At 41.3% G+C, this 17687-nt stretch overlaps 2 protein-coding genes across 15 annotated transcripts in view; one reads left to right on the forward strand and one right to left on the reverse strand.

The window, feature by feature from the left end:
* Positions 1 to 17687, forward strand: part of RALGPS1 (Ral GEF with PH domain and SH3 binding motif 1) — a 216892-nt gene that overhangs the window by 84360 nt on the left and 114845 nt on the right. For all 14 annotated transcript variants that reach the window (XM_083485893.1, XM_083485899.1, XM_083485891.1 and 11 more), the window contains exon 9: positions 5826 to 5952. In XM_083485893.1, coding sequence (XP_083342019.1) covers positions 5826 to 5952 — 127 coding nt within the window. The remainder of the gene's footprint in view (positions 1 to 5825; positions 5953 to 17687) is intronic.
* The window catches only part of ANGPTL2 (angiopoietin like 2), a 28588-nt gene continuing 24601 nt past the window's right edge, over positions 13701 to 17687 (reverse strand). Inside the window, exons 4-5 of the mRNA XM_083485949.1 lie at positions 16371 to 16641; positions 13701 to 15368 (exon numbers count right to left, since the gene is read on the reverse strand). Of these exons, the coding sequence (XP_083342075.1) occupies positions 15169 to 15368; positions 16371 to 16641 (471 nt within the window). The 3' untranslated portion in view covers positions 13701 to 15168. The remainder of the gene's footprint in view (positions 15369 to 16370; positions 16642 to 17687) is intronic.

Raw genomic sequence — 17687 nt, forward strand, 5'->3', positions numbered from 1 at the left:
AGTTGCTAGAAATCACACATGGGAGGGTGCTAGCGTGCATTTTGCTGATGGCCTTTCTTTAGGCATGTGGTTGGTTACTGTGAGAACAGAATGCTGGACTGGATAGGCTTCCTGATTTGATAATAATAGTTTATTATTTATACCATGCCCATCTGGCTGGGTTTCCCCAGCTACTCTGGGCTGCTTCCAACAAAGTATTAAAATACAATAGTCTTGTAAACATTAAAAGCATCCCTAAACAGGGCTGCCTTCAGATGTCTTCTAAAAGCAGAGCTCTTCTTACATTGTGTCCAGTGTTTAGCTGCATACATATACTAGTCAAGACTAACATACAGTGGTACCACGGGTTAAGTACTTAATTCGTTCTGGAGGTCCGTTCTTAACCTGAAACTGTTCTTAACCTGAAGCACCACTTTAGCTAATGGGGCCTCCTGCTGCCGCCGTGCCCCCAGAGCACGATTTCTGTTCTCATCCTGAAGCAAAGTTCTTAACCTGAAGCACTATTTCTGGGTTAGCGGAGTCTATAACCTGAAGCGTATATAACCTGAGGTACCACTTTTTTTTAGTAATTTCACAGTAATGAATGCAATGCCTCTGGATGGCAGTTGCTGGAGAACAGCAGGAAAGACTCTCCTCCCTGGAAGAGAGGGGAGTGGTTGTGGCCGGGACCCTGAGCACCGCCCCTAGCAGGGGGCGTTTGCCCCCTGCCTCCACCTCACCTGGCTGGCGCCCACGCCCCTCGGCAGGCATCCAACCAGGTGCCTCAGAGGGGGCGTGTTCAGCAGCCTTTTGCTGCGCGCCAGCCTTGCCCCGGCCTCATTCTTCGCCATCTCGTCGCGAGTCACCCACCCTCCACTCCCTTTGAGTTAGGGCTTAGGTCATTGGCCTTGCTATGGACCTTAGGTTGGTCGCCCTTGTTGTCCAGGGGGCCTGGTAGGAGTTTTTCCATTTGGCATTAGGCTTTTTGGTTTTTTCGCCTACTTCGTAGCAATCATCACAACTTTTGTGGTATTGGTGGGTAGGTTAGGCATTGGAATAATGTGCTGTGGTGTGTCGAAGGGCTAGGTGTGGCCATCGCCTATGCCTTCAATTTTTGGGTATTCCATTAAAGGAATCTGGCGGTCGTGTATTCTGTCCGATGCCTGCTTGGCGGGAGGCCATGGCACGACCCTCGGTGACATCAGGGGTGAGCCTCTAGTTGGATTAGCATCAACAGGCTCCACCTACTGGTGAATAAACCCACTTGTTTTAGAGATCCAATGCCTAAGCCAATACCTTTTCACTGCTGTAATCAATAAAGTTGTGGCCTTTCTTTGCCCATTAACCTTATATCACATGTCCTTGTGTATTCATTTCACACTGCGGGGGTCGGGTCCTCGAACCACAAATAACTATTATCCTTGTAGTCCTGCTTGGTCTGGTCCAGCAGGGTTTGGTCTGGTGCAGCAGGAGTGCTCTTATACTGTTTTGTCTGTCCCAAATCTCTCTGGTTGTGAAAGAAGAAAAACTCTCTAGCCACATAGTTCACATGACAACCTGGTTTAATAATGGACAGTGACTTGAGACAGAAGAGTTGTCATGTCCCTGATTCAGTTACCAGATTAAGACCACATCCGTACATTTCTGTTTCCCCTACACAAAGTTGATTTGGCATGTCCAAAGTCTGTTTTAGGGGCCTAATCCGGTCTGCTGGTCGGTTTAATCCAGCCCTTGTGGCAGTAAAATCCCCTAAAAATAAAAAATTCTTTAAAAAAGCTCAACAACTTTGGGGTAAAATCGTAAAAAAGGTCAACCACTTTGGTCAGCCCTCACGCATGTTCACTTAAAATCTGGCCCTCTTTGAAAAAAGTTTGGGCACCCCTGGTAAAGTATGCAATGGTGATAGTGGTTTATTGTCTGAAGGAGGACATAATCCTTAAATATCCAGGGTAAAGTAAGAAATATGCACCAGGAGTCAATCTACATGATAAAAGAGAGAAGAAGCAAAAAACAGCACAGCAGCTAAATTTAGAGGGACCTCCCTGGGGGATTTCTTTGCCATAAGCTGATTCCCTCTTGCATTTTGGCAGAAATTGTAACGTTTTATCACGTGTTAAGCTTTGTCTTTATCCTTCAATAATTTCCTGTGTCTTCTAGTTTATAGCAACCTGTGGTAAGACATACATACACATATGCTGATTACTACCACTTGTAAGCAAGTCTGCCAAAACCACAGGCTTCCCTCCTTTTCTCACATCGTGTATTTGAAGATGTACAAAATAGTCCAAAAACATGTCAACCTGTGGTTTTTAGGAGGACTTTCCAGTGTACCAGTATTATCCCCATCGCAGTACACATAAATTATCAGCTGAAAATATTTGCCACTGAAAATTATTTGATTCTACAGAACAGAAAACTTCAGTGTGGCCAGAAGAGAAAATACATTCTCTTGTGTCCTCCTTAGACACTATCTCCTAACATAAACCTTAAATAGTGGCAAAAAGATTTAATGAGTTTCAACTGCTACAGCTAGCCAATTAGTAAGAATAGATTACTCTAGGAGAGCTGCTTTTCCGCATTAGGAATCTTCAGACATAAGGGAAGTACACTTCCATTTATGTTTAACTAGGCACCTTTTGTTTGGCTTATTTCCTTCACCGACTTAGCAAGGCTACCTTCCTCCTTCTAAGACATTTTGGCTCTAGATATGTATTTCCCTGTCACATCACATAAGAACTTCACTGCTGGTAAAGCCATACATTTTTTTGGGGGGGGGGAGTGACACAGTAATATAATTTTACCAGCCTGCATGTCTTGGCAGTTCTACAAAGTAGGTGCCAAAGGAATTCTGTGGCAAAATGCTCATGCATATGCTCACAGGATGTGTATGTTACCAACATGCATTGGTTTTAACTTTTATGGCTTCACTCAAAAGAACCTGGGAATTTTAGTGAAGTATTGATAATTATTTGTTATGAAATACCAACTGCCTTTCCTATCCCCCTCTTGCAGTACCACAGTTCCCAGAATTCTCTGTAAAGAGGTGATAACTGCTTTAACTTAGTAGTGTAGATTTGCCGTCAGTGCGACTGCCTGGAAAATGAGAAAGCTGTGACATTTCTTCTGTGATTTATGTCAAGTGCCCTTCATATGTATGTGGTTGCTAACCATATCTATAGCATTCATTCAAGTTCTCTTGGGATGCAAGTTTTATAGGGAAGAAACACATACTGTCTTATTGCTGTAAGATCAAATATTCTGTATTTTGTCTTATTAAGTATACGTATAAGGTGAGGAAGAGTATTTTGCATTTTTGTGGCAAATCTTTGGGCTGTATCCGATGTTGGTCCTACTCAGAGTAGACCCGTGAAAATTGATGGCTATGACTAACTTAGGCACATTAATTTTAATGGGTCTGCTCTGAGTAGGACATTGGATACACCCATTTGTGTTCAATGTAAAAAACCCTAGGGAAATGACTTGCAGTACCCCAAGTGTCTGTGTGCTATGAAATGACAAAACCTTGCTTGCTTTGAGAATACCATTATTCAGTTTATTTCTAAAGGACTATTATTCTCTTGATTAGATTCTAACAATTTTTAAAATATCAAGTAAGTTCTTGTTCAACTGGCAGCTTAATTCCAGCAACTTCAGCATGTTGCTAATGGAAGTTTGGCAGAAATATTTAAACACAAGCAGGCATTGATTTATTCCCAACTTTGTTATATCTAAGCTTGTTATTCTACTGTCCATTTATGTGCATGCTTAACTGGGAGCACATGGAATATTTCACATGCTTTTAGTACATGTGTAGCCAACTTCAGAACTGAAAACAAAATAGTTTAAATAGTTTGGGATGCTTCACACATAATGAAAAGCTTAGATTAGCCAGGTTTGTAATGCACTAGGTCACTAGCAGCTGTTTTCAAGGCGTGTACATTTCTTAATTTCTGAAATATATATGTCTGTATGTCAAAGTAATGCATGAAATACACCCAGTTAAATTTGTCACTGCAGGCTGCATAAAGTGCTACACCAGTCCCAGCTCCCTCTTCCTGTTTCCAATCTAGTGTTCTAACTAAAACATGGGTGCTTAATTTGAACCCCAGGGGCACACCTGCCATTTCTAACTTCACACCCCCAACATACTGCATTTATGGAGCAAGTTGAGTCTTTCAACCTTTTGTGCACTGATGTCTTACTAGGTTAATGCTGTGGTGTTGTATGCATTACAGGAAATTGCCTGTTTTGTTGCAGTGGAATATGCTTGCTGTATTGCATTAGAAATATGTCATTTAGAGTGTGGGTGTAGAATTGGGTGGACTGCCCAGAAGATATATTGAGCTAAAAGGCTTTTTGTAGCCCACTGATGCTTGGGTCTGGGGGTCTGTCTCAGGAAAGCAGAATAGCTAGGTCTGGTGTGAGAAGTGGTACTGTGGTATTGGATTCAAATCCTGGTTTCTTCAGGGTTTCTTTATTTTTAAACAGATAACAAGTGATGAGAAACACCACTGTCAGTGAAAGGAGAGAATATAAGGTTAGATGAACAAACAGTCTGGCTTGGTATAGGGCAGCTTCCTAATCTGGGTGGGAAGTGCATGAATGTATCAGACACCGAGATAAATTGCAGTTGTGAATCAGGATGTATCTGAAATTAGACAGCGTTGAGTTGCTGATCCAGGCAGAACAGAAGTAGCAGCAGAGAGCAAGGCAAAGTAGGACTTAGAGCTCATCCAGACTTCCTCTTGGCCCCCATTTTCCCCCAGGAAAACTCTATCTTTACCACTGAATTGGAACAAATGTCAGTTGGGTTTTCAGTGGGTTGATGCTTGCACCAATTCAGTGCTAAAGAGTGGGTTTTCCTGGGGAAAGTGGGGGGGGGGGGCAAACAGAGAACCACTTGGACCCATGCCTAGAAAGCATGGGACAAGTGGAAAACTGCTTAGACCCAGGAGCATAGTGTGGGGAATGCCAGGGGGGCCTGGCCCCAGGAGCAGGTTTTTGAAAGGGTGTGAAGGAGCACATCAAGGCACTTCCATGGCAAGCTCCCTCACTTTCCAAGCTGCTCCTGGGCCGAGCCTTCAGGGTTGGGGCAATGGCAGTGCCTCCTTCACTTTGTGGCCATCAAAGGGATGTCCCTGCGTGCCCTGACGCGCCTTTCCCCCATCCTGGGCTGACCGAGAGGAGGTGGCCCCTATTGAGGAGAGGTGAGAGGCTCTGGCAGCCTCCTTCTCTAGTTTTGAGCCTTTCTCCCTCCACTCGCCTCACTCATCGCCGACTCAAACAACCGCAGCTCGGTCAACGGTGAGAGCTTGGACGAGTGCAGCCACCCTCCATGCCCACCCCCTTAGCACTGCGCCCCAGGCACTGAGAACCCGTACCATGTGGCTGCTTGGGCCCATGCTTCCTAGGCACTGGGCAAGCAGAAGTGTGGATGAGCCCAGAGTATGACTGAAATAGAGGAAGGGAAGGTGAATTGGATTAGAGCAGAGCAGATGCAATGGTGTAAGCAGAAACAAGTTGCTTTGTTGTCTTGTTCCAAAAACTGTGACAGGGAGTACTTGTAGGATATATGTAGTATGAAACACACAAGATTGAATGAAACACTGCCGTTTCCTTTTAAAGTATTGTGAAAAGAGAAGATACTTCACAGTGTTTGCTATATCCACATTCAGGTACAGGGTTATGGCTGATACTGTGGACCATTTAAATTTTTTTGCAACCCCTTAACCTCCTTAGCAAAACAGTATTCAGCCTAAAGAAACTTACTGCTTTCCTGTGTTCTAAGTAATTAAATTTTCATTTTGCAGAATGTTAATAGTTTTATTTGACCTTTCTTTTTTTAGCTTTTGAATCGCAAAGACAAGGCCACCTTTGAGAAGCTAGACTACTTAACGTCTAAGGAAGATAATTATAAGAGGATGCGGGAATATATCAGATGTTTAAAGATGGTCCCCTGTATTCCTTATCTAGGTAAGTCTAGTTGTTATCTATCAAATATAGTCTTCAATTAGATGCCTTTTCTGTTTCTGACTAACAAGTTAGCCCAGGCATGTCAGATCCAAACCACAGGTTAAACCAGTGTGGTTCAGTTAACCAGTGTTGTGAAGAAGTTTTACAAGTGGTAATGTGGCCATTACTTCTGCTATGCGATGAGGAAAAAGTCACTGTGGTCTGAGCTGTAGGGAATGTGAAAGAGGCACTACAGAATGGGCCCATTATCCTAGCACAGAGGTTCTCTCATGATGTTGCTACATTGGTGCCTTGAAAACTTATCCAAGGCCACTGGCTGATGGAAAATTCCTGCTTGGCCTAAATATGGTGAGTTTTATGCTCATCTGTCAAGTTTTCTTCAGAATAAAAATGTTTGGGGTGCAACTGTCTCTGATTGTTCTTGATTCCACAGAAGAATAGAGGGGAGGGGACTTAAATGGTAAACATATTCTTATTTAAAGGGACTGGAATTAGACAAAATATATTCTTCCTTTGTGATCAGTTTCTTAGAAATTTATATCTTAATGCACTTCTCAGAGTTGTTATCTTTTAGTAGTATCCTCAGATTAAGGTAGTTCTACAGCAAGGGTTGGTTATCTGTGGGCCTAATCCTGCCCAGCAAAGCCTGTCAGAGTGCTCTATAAACAGGAAGCGCATTCGGAACTGCTCCAATATTTCCATCACCAGTCTCTGGAAACAGCACATCAGAGTTCTCCTTCCTTTTTCTTGGGCCCGTCTATTCTCATTGGCACCAGAATAGAAGAGATACTGGCATTGTCAAATTGGGCTGGGCTCCTTTCAGTTGTGATATATTGACCCTGAAATACCTTCCTCGGGGAGGCTTGTTTGGTGCCAAGCTTCATATGCTTTTAGTTGTTTTGTAACTAACCAGGTATTTTATTTAAGCCTTTTGCTTTTAAAATTTTCTGTTTTAATTACTGCTGCCTTGCTGTTCATACTATGGTTTTCTACTGATTTATCATTTTCTTTTGTTTTAAATTGTTTGGAAGCTACTTTGAGAGCTCTTCAGACAAAAGCAGGAAAAAAAATACATGCATACTAATACAGCATCCAAATTATAGAATTACCTGGAAACAAACCTTATGAATGTCTTAACGTTGCGGAAGAATATATTTATTCAGGAGTGTTAGACTCCTGCATAGGATGCCACTTGCATAGGATGTCACTTGCATCCTGCATAGGATTACCAATGAGTGCCACAATAAAAAAGAAAAATACTGGCAGGGTGGGAGGCAGATACTGGTGTATTGGATTAAAAGTAGTAACGGTTGTTGCAGATATTTCCTTGCAAAGCTCTAACTCACTTAAGTGTTTAAAGAAACTCAGTGTAAAAACAACATAGACTCCCATGTTTGCATAGACCTCATAAAATACTACTATTTGAATGTAGGGAAAAGATCCTTTGCTTTTGCTGTTCTGTGCATGCTTTGGCTTCAACCCCATTATATATATTATATACATATATAGATATGTTTCTGTGTTTACTTTATGACTTCTCTCTCTGCATTTTTAAAAACCCCAAATACTTTGATAATACTCACTTTTGTAGTTATGTCTCCTAACGGTGAGTTAAGGGTGATTTTTTTTTGTTAGGAGGGCATTCCTTTCATCAGTTGCAAGTGGTCTGTGCAATTTGTCATGTTGCAAGGGATTATTGGAGTGCAGTGACAAGTGTGGATCAAATATGTAAGAGGGAAGATGCTTCCCCCCCCCCTTTCCCTCTTCCTTTTATCTCAGAAAATAGTTGACTGTACATGGGCAGGAGATTGCTAGGAAGCATGTGCCCATACTGCTTTTTAGTCAGTTTTGCATATTTCTTTTCAGAGTCTCCTTCTCCACTGATGATACCAAGGGACTATTATGCTTAATTTGTAACCTCAAAGTTTTTAAATTTCATATGAGTCAGTCTTCATGGTAAAGGGATATGTTAAGCGTCAAAAGGAATTATGAGCAAAGTCTATAAAGAATGGCGGTTATCCTATACTACCCACTCCTTTATAAGGACATTGGAAGGATAGTGGGAAAGAGGGCTGTGCTCCTTGACAAGAAGCATTTCTCTTTCCACTGTTACTTGGTTCAGAAGACCTGCCAATGCCCTGTTCCTTTAACCATATTCTGCTGTGCTTTTCCTACCCCTATATCTTGGCTATATGTAATGCTACATATCATATTTCCAGTTTACGTTTGCGTTCTTGCTTAAGTACCCAGTTACCCTTTTGCTTATAATTCCTAGTCTCCATGGTTTTTCCTGCTGTGGTTTTTCCTTTTTTGCTTTGTTAGTATTACATGCTAGTTTCTGATTTAAAAAAAAATAATATCCAGGATCTAGTGATCTCATTCTTATCCTTATGGGTATTTGCCATAGTACCAATAAAGCAAATAGTGCATTTTGTTTTGTTTCTCTGCTTCAGTGAACTCAATTAACTGTCATAACCTCAAGAAACAAGGATGTGTGTGGTATGCAGAAAACTAAGCATATTTCACAACCCTTAAAATGTGGTTTTTAATGCTGTGTAACAACCTTGCTTTTTGCATCGTCTCATTCAACATTTGAAAACACACATCTTATAAAGGCCTGCCAAGAGAGTGAAGTGCAACTGGGTAGTTGCTGCAGCTGGGGTGGCATGCAATGGAAAAATAACAGGGCTGGAATTAATGAAGTAGTATTAACATCAAAGGAACTGTGCATATTTCTGGGGTATTCTCTGCCTGTAATTTTTATAGCTGGAAGGAGAAAGGAAGGGAGGGGAAATACTAGATTCATATTCAGGGTTATGAGGTTCATTTTTAGTTGAACGCAGCACAATTTTGTGGTTTGAGGAAACAGCAGCTTTTGAGAACTTTCTTATAAAGATTCCAGAACCTTTTCCAAGACCCATAAGTTTTCATTCTTTTGGCCAGCCACCTCAATTATATATTGCCAGTGGATACTATCTTGCTTGCCCTTATCATAGGTCATTTCTAGGTTATTATACTGTATACAGTTAAGATAGATGAGAGATGAATGTAAGAGTTGGCTCATACTTACCATCAGAATACATGGATAACTTTGACTTCATACATATGTACAGCATATGAATTTTAGATATTGGGATTATAAAATGTGGCAAAAGGTAATTCTGCCAGTTAAAATTCCTGTTTGGTTAATATTTTGTTGCTGCCCCCTCATATGCAAGAGTTTTGCATATTTTCCTTCTGTTGTTACTAAGGAAGGTAGTGGGCTTTTGTAATTGATTTCATTGTAAGCCATATTAAACTCAAATTTAAAAACTGGCTTTTTTAACTTTTAGAAAGCATATGTATATGCCTATAAATATATATTGCATACATTACCCATATGTTCAAGTCCACTTTTTATTCTAAAAACAGGAATCTCTTGACTGAGCAAAAAATAAAATTTTGGCAGTGTTTTCTTGCAAATATAGAAAGCTTCCAAGGGGTTCACTCAGATTCAAATTTAAAAGGCTCTTCTTTCATATTGGCATATGTTACTTGTAGATATACATTGCTCTATCTGCCTGGATGAAGGAGACAGAGCTTCTTTTGTTTCTGTTGTTTGGGATCTTCTGAATGTAAAAGGTGATACGTTATTGTACACTGCTGTATCTTTGGCAAAGCCTCTTAACCCATATCCTTCCCAGGCAACAGTGATGTGAAATAATTGTAGTTATTCATGATTGTGCTTCTGATCACACACTTCAGGATACCTCATATTTCTTTTTGAGGGAAGGAGTGAGGGAGTGTTTGGCAAAGCTTTTGGGGTGTCCCTCAGCATCCTTTTTTTTCTTGGGAAGAATTCTTGGGCTTACCAAGCTTTTCCCATAAAACCTGCCCATTCTAATTATTCCACATTTGTGCATTACATCACATCATTACTGATTCTTCTTTTGACAGGGCAGAACCCTTTCAGCATGAACCTCTGCTACTCTTACCTGATCTGCTCCTCATGGTGAATGACAGCATAACTTTCTGTGTCTGTGACTGGCACCGGGTACGCATGAACCGTAAAGGCCTTGTTTATGGTACATTTGTAGTCTGCACAGATGCAGATTGAGCCATTGGGCTTGATGGGTGTGGCGATTGGGGTTTCACGGGGGGTGTTAGGCACTGGCTCAAGCACTCCTTGCTCCATGAGCCAGTCTAATTCCTCGTCAATGCGGGGTTTAAGGGCGAACGGGACCTGGCGGGCCTTGAACCTGATGGGTCGTACGGTGGGGTCTAGTTGTAGGCCAATGGGGGGCAGTATATCATCCCAATGCTCCGTCAAAAACCTCCGGAAAATCTTTGCATATGGCGTCCACGTCCACGTGGGAGCTGGTGTGGTTCACCCCAGTGATGGCTAGCCCCAGTGGCCCAAACCATGCCAACTTAGGGCCCCTTGACCACAATCAAGTCTAATTGCTGCTTCCACCCTTGGTATTGTACGTTGAAGGTTCCCACCTCCATCGCGGGGAGGGGACCTTGTGTTTTTGGAAGTCCCCGAGGGTGAATGGGGCCGGCCTAAGGTTGGGGCTGCTGCTGGGACACAATTTCCTTAATGTCCGTGCCAAGATTATGGACAGGGTTGAGCCTGTATCAAGCTCCATGAGGCATGGGACTCCCTCTATCTGTACCTCGATGTAATTTTTTTCTGCATTAGAATGAGGCAACTGGTATACCTGACAGTCTGTGATCTCCGTTGAGTTGCCTTGGTGTGTCGGACCACAGGGCCTGGGACTCTTGGGTCAGCCATCTGATGCAAGGCATCGGGCAGGGCGGGCACAGCACACCCAGGCAATGTGTCCCACTTTTCTGCATTGTCGGCATTCTGCGTTGTTGAAATGGCAAGTCCTCCACTCTTGGCTCTCCTCACAGCTTGTGCAGTTCCCCTCTTCTGGACAAGGCTGTTGTGATGGGCATGCAGCTTGTGTGCACTGCTGCACTCGGTGCACGTCCTCCCGGTTGGATTCTGAGTCGTTGGTGAGGTTCTTGTGGTGGACCCTTGGTTGGGACGACGCATTTGATTGGAATCCTTGCGCTGACCTCTCGGCGGCTTCAGTTGCTAGAGCCTCCTCTAGGGCGACCTGGAACTTCAGGTCCTTCTTAGCATAGAGGCACCACTACAGCTGCTAATCCCTCAGGCTGCTCACGAGGCTGTCGCGGAGCATGTTCTCCAGCTCTGTGAAGTTGCAGAGGCGGGCAGCCTGGTGGAGGGAGGTCACATACCTGGTTATGGGTTCTCCGGGGGCCTGCCGCTTTGCGTAGAAGGCGTTGCGACATGCTTCCACCGAGGGCTGTGGCAATAAGTGCCCCTTCAGCCGTTCCATTATCGTCCTGCAGTGATTTCATGCTCTTTATTGCGGCTTGTAAAACACTGATTGAATTTCCCCGCAAACCTCAGGTTTTTATATACATTATTTACACAATGAGTCCTGTCTGATTGGCTGATTCTGCTTCCCTCCTGGAGCCTGATTGGTCTTCTCCTGCAAGCCAATCAATTGTTGCATTCTAGGATCCTACCTGCCTATTGTTCTAGGATCCAAGCTTAGTACATAACCGTCTGTAATGTTGTACTGATATCTGCAACACACCTGGTCCCCATCCTTTTCACCAAATTAAATGGAGGTGCAACCACCTCTCCCAGACAGCTTTTTCTTTTATTTTATTTTACAGTGTCTCACATCCATCTTTGAATATATGCCACTTCAAGTTCTTTCCAGCATTCTCTGTTGTTTGTTTGCTGCATCCACATCATAAGCCCTACTGTTAGTTCTAGGTCATCTACCCACCACATAGGTGATTGTCCCTTTAGTCTTTTAAAATTGTAGGGGCTCGATACTAGCACTGCTTTATTCCACCGACCCGAGTTGTCTCTTGCCAGAAGCCTTGCGTATGTACATTTCAACTTCGCGACCTTTTCTTCTAACGTTTATTCTCTGTCATATCCAATTATTAGTTTCCCTGTCTTTTAATTGCTCATTCCATTGCATGTTGTGCTGTTCTTAAACTGTTCATGTTTCTTTGTGTCATAGTTCAGCTTACACATTTGTAATCAATTAAATGAAGACAACCTCTTACAACTCAAATATTTTCTCATTAAAAGAAGTTGCACTTGGAGCAGAGGTGAGAAACTGGACTTTGGCTAATATAAGGGAAGGGGCAAGTCAAGATTATATGGTTTTAAAAGGGGGGACAAAAAGAAAGGGGATTTCAGATAGCTGCCTGTTGGCTCAAGCCTCTTTCCACAAGACAGGATTCAGTAGCAGTTGCCCTGGTTCTTTCAGCAACTTGGGCAGATGGTTCTTTGCCTTGAGTAGTAGATAACAAGCATATAACAGGGGACTCAGAGATGTTAGGAGGAGGGGCACTTGAGAACAAAATTCAAACCGCAGAAGGACAATATGCCCCAAACTAATGGGCAATTAGAGCTTGTTGTCCAACACCCTCCAATAAAATGCAGTAGTAAAATATTCCATTAAATACACGTGCCCTCTGATTGTGATGTTCCCAGAATGCTTTGTTGCCTATAGTTTCCCATGTGCCTATGGGTTTAATCTTCAGAAGAATTTTAGTGCTTCTGCTGTGTTCAAACTGATTATATAATACTATACAATTAATTCTCTGCCATGCACATATATTGAGCCTATACCTGTAGTATGTTATGCAGTGTATATTCTATGTATGGATAAAGACTGGTGCAGATGAGTCTGAATCCCTTTGTGTTGGCATATTTTTGTTTGGGTGTGCTTATTCCCACAAGCACTGCAGATATTGGGGAGATGAAAAAGATCATGAGCAGCATGAAGAACACTAGAAAGAATTGGTATTTGTAGGTATCTTGTTTTGTTTTGGTACTTCTACCAAAATAATGCCAAGGTATGTCTGTTCTCTCTGTCACATCTTCTTCTGCTCATCCTTGTGCTATACTCAGTTCCTGATGGACACACACAAACTTAACTCTAGCACTTTCAATATAACTTGATACTGTAAATTTCGCTGTGAACTTTGGATGAAGGGAGTTATATAAATTTAATTAATTAATAACTTTATCTTGTTCTTGATTGTTGTAATGCTCCCCAGGTTCCTACAAGGCCTGTGTCCCTTGGAAGTCATCAGGTCAGTTCCTTAGCTACTTCATTGAGCCCAGACTTCCCTTAAAATCCCATCTCTTGCCACCTACTGACTTGAAGAGAGCAGCAGGATTCTCCCTTTATAATCTTACTCAAGTACATTTACACTAGACACGTGGGATAAGCTATATTATCAGCAGAATCCATCCAGACCAGAATATAGACAGTTAAAAACATGAACACACATTTAAGGAGCATAACACCCTGAACAAATACTCTTTTTATATAGAGATTTTTTAGGATTTTAATTTCCTGACCTAACAGCTATTCTCAGTCTTTTACATATGCTGTATTGCTCTCATCTCATTCTTCCTTTATCTCTCACCATTCTAATATTCACTAACATTTCCAATAGACACACTATCTGTCACTCAATAGCCTTCCTCCCACAAACACATTATTATTATTATTATTATTATTATTATTATTATTATTATTTATTACAATTATGGGAACGTCAGATCATCTGCCATTCAACTCTTGTTCTCTGTTTGTTATATTCAGATCCTTCAAGAAACCACATTTGATCAGCCTGTTTCTAAGGGGTTTCGTAAATAAATAATGATGGTATAAGAATGAAATCTAAGTACATCAAAATAGCATTTGTTGCTTTTATTACACATTTGCATCATTACAAGGATAATCAGATAATATATTAAAATCCCTACTTTGATTTATATACAAGACATGCTACATCACACTCCAAACTTTTGACACACATTGTATGTTAGGAAAGAAATAATGAGGTAATAAGAGTTTTTAAATGTATGATTTTCACTGTTCCTATAACGCAGCCTTATTCAACTGGTGCTCTTCAGATGTTCTGAGTTTAGCTCTCAGCTCCAGCTAGCATGGCCAATGGTTAGGAGTGATGGGAATTGTGGTCCAAAACATCTGGAGGGCACCAGGTTTGGGAAGGATGTTATAATGCAACATGTGATAAAATAATCTATTCTGGAAACTTACCTCAGCAGAATACTTGAATTCAAGTTTCTGCCATGGACTTTATTTATAAATATAATTGCATAATCACCTTTCAATATGTATACTTGGCAATAATAGTGAAATATGGCAAATACAGTTTTAAGTTTCACATATTCTCAAAGGTCACAATCTCATGTCCAAGGGCATTTAAATAAGTTCTATATCTATATCCATCATTTGCCTGCAAAATTGGATAGTGCTTTTTGTTGTTGCAATGACTACAGAGCAGGTAATGACTCTAATGGTACAAAATAACTTGAAACCAATAAGCTATCATTTAGGTGCAAAGGTATTAGTGTTGGTTATAAAAGTATACAGTGAACATGTAACATCTAAGATGCTTCTAAAATGACCAGATGTTTAACCGAAAAATGCTGAAACTGATTTGTTTATGAGAAATATAGCTGTGTGGTCAGTTATGGATAATGCCTAGTGCATTAATAGTGAATATAACAACCTGGACTGTTTGTCAGATCTGTTTGTCCTGTACAAAATGATTCAGGACTGTTTGCCCTGTACAAAATGATTCATTGTTAAGTTCTAAGAGTGCTTTGAGACCCAAGAAAAATAGGGGATTCTATTTGTGCTGGGCACAGTGTGGACACTTCAAAGCAGACACTACACTCTCTCAATATCTAAAGAAGTTTAAATTAGGAACTTTCTAATATACCTGTACTGGCTACATAGTTTCAAAGGATATTATTTCCTGTGTCAAATGAATTTATTATTTTTAAAAGTCTTGCTGTACAGTTTTTTAATATGTCCAGTATTTGAGAATATATAAAACATACAAAAATATTCAGATGATGTGGCAGTATTTTTAGCATCTCAGCTTATCTACAGTCCGTTTTACCTGATAACTCTTTAAAAAAAACCTCTTAAGAAAAAAGGAAAAAATCATTTTGTGGTGACATTCTTAAAATCTTGTTATTTTGGTTCTGGAACGATTCTTGGAAAATACAATATACAAGTCCTCTGATTAATAGCGGTCAATGTACAATATATTACATTCTTTGCTGGTGCAAAGATGTGTTCTGGATAGCACACACAACTGTTATATAAAAGGCTTGAGAAGTTCCTTTTAGTGGAATGTGTTGGGATTAGGTCTGATCATCATGATAACCTTCTTCAGTGAGTATGAGCCTCCACGGAACTCAGCCCAATAGACACCATCTTGGTATCGACTTCGGTAGTGTCCTCCTCTGTACCAAACACCATTGAGATTCGAGTGTGCACATGCATTGTACCACCATCCCCCTTTCTGGTAATGAGCACAGTTACCTGTAATAGAAATGAGAATATCACTCTATGAATAAATGGATGAGTTAAACTTTGTGCTTTTCCATTTGCAAGGTTCTTGATGCTTCTGTCTCTCTTCAGAACAAAACCTCAGGACATGCAGAAAACTTGGCAGAGCAGGCAAGATTGGTGGCAACTACAGATATGGTTCACTACAAAGTCAAGTCAAAAACTGGGGCTCCTTGGTGTGTGGCTTGTATTCCCTGGTTGGGCTTTTCTGCCCTTGACAGTTTCAAGTGCATCAGCTCCACCAGTTGCTTGTTGGTATGTTGCATCCTGATTGGCTACTGGAACTACTTAGCAAGCTTCTAGGAAGCCTAAATTAGGAGTGGACAGAAGGTAAATCTTGATCTGCTTGTAGATCTCTGGGTAATTAATTGACAAAGCTTTCTTACTCCCAGTTGTTTAACAATAGAGAAGTGAAATGACTCCCCCACCCCAGTTATACTGCTGAAATGAAGAAAGCTTGGGACAACCAAGCTTTGAGATTCTTGTGTGGAAGGACTGTGAGTGCCACCCAGTTTCAGTGACGCAGAACAAATTCCTGGGCTCACAGTTCTTTAATTCTAGGGCCCCAGGGTTTCCAATAAAAACAAAATAGATCCTGCAAGCCCATCTGCCCATCTCTGGCTTGAGCCTCTTAGGCATTATAGTATCTGGATATGTCTCCAGGCTGTTACATCTCCTGCCATGCCTGCTCTACCCGCAGTTCCTTTTGGCTGTTTTGTCTCACCCACTTTCCTGCCTATTTTGCTACTTCTAGAAATATAGAAGCATGTCAAATGGACTGCTTGCAGAATGCCTGGGAACTCCAGACAAGGATTTGATTAAGAACTTATATCTGTAGTTGTACATTTGGTATGTTCCTGACATCCAGAATAATATATTTTTTCAATTTATTTAATATATAAAAATAAAATGTTTTCATATACATTTTTATGTGCCTTCACATAGAGTTCATAGCTCATTTTTAATCTTTCGTACCTGTGTATACATCATGGTCTCTGTCCAGTGTAGTGAATTGCTTCCCATTGTGCCATGTGAAAGAGTCTCCAGCATTGCCATTGTATCGGCCCAGTCGCAATTTGTAGTATTCACTTTCTGGCTCAAGTCGGAAACTGGCATATTCCGCAAACACTTTCCGGCCTGACCAGTCTTCCATGGTTATTAACAATTTGTAGTTGCCTTGATTTGTCAGCCAATAAATATTTTCTAAGCCCAACCAGTACTCTCCATCGATATTACCGAATCCTTGCTGTAGAAGAAAGAAAATAAAAGGGAAAATATGAATTAGCACTTGGCATTGATCTTTTGTAACACTCATACGGTGTACTTAGCTGCAGTGAGATTGTGATGTTTCTGGGCTGACAATCTGAAAATCACCATCTGGCTCTGAACTGTGGGTCATTTTCCAAACTAAGTGACTCGCTGGCTTCCTGTGGATGCGTGCCTACCTCTTTGAATTCATGCCCTGCTGCTTCTTTCTATGTCAGTTAAAAAATAGTCAAGGAAGATTCCTCCCTCTTTTGGTCCTTGAAAATCTAAGCACACTTCACACTTCATCTTTATATCATGGGAGTCTTATTTCCGATGGCTTATTCCCAGGTTGCCTGGTGGTGTGTATATCTTGGAACCCAATGTGTAGGGCCAGTACTGTTGTTCTTTTCCTCCCAAACATTGTCCTGCCACGATAGGGGGATAAAATTTGGGAGGCAAGGAACCATGTCATTTGCACCAAAGACAGGGCTCCAAGATGCTCACTCACACACTGTCATTGATTATTCTCTACTGGAGTGACATCAGAAAAAGTCTCAGGGAACCAGCCATTAGAATAAGGTGTGATTTGCGCCTCTGAGCTTACCCTTATATTAAACTATGTGTTTGAGCCCTCAAGGGTCTTGGGCCTCAAACCAAGTTCTGCAATGGGTGGCTTGCCCTTGCACTTTTTCTGGAAAGCTATTATCAGGCACAAAGGACATTTTTGCTGCTCCCTGCAGTCCAACCCAAATAGAATTATAGGATTGGAACGTCTTATCTTTTCCTTTTCCATATAAATTAGCCTTTCCATAAATACTTAGTGCACATGCAAAAAGTAGTAAGCAGCTTACTACTACAGATCTTTCATGGTCTTGATTGCGTGCCTTTAAGTTATGCTACCAGACTCCTTCACCTTCATTTCAACTCCATTCCTCACTTTGACTTTAATCAACCCATCTGCAGTCCCTATCTGCAGACCTTCTCTTTTGATTTAAATACTGCAAGTACTTCACATTGTATGCTTTCTTGTTTCCTTGTACATTC

This window comes from Podarcis liolepis, assembly GCF_965112155.1.
Source record: "Podarcis liolepis genome assembly, chromosome: Z".
NCBI lineage: Eukaryota > Metazoa > Chordata > Lepidosauria > Squamata > Lacertidae > Podarcis > Podarcis liolepis.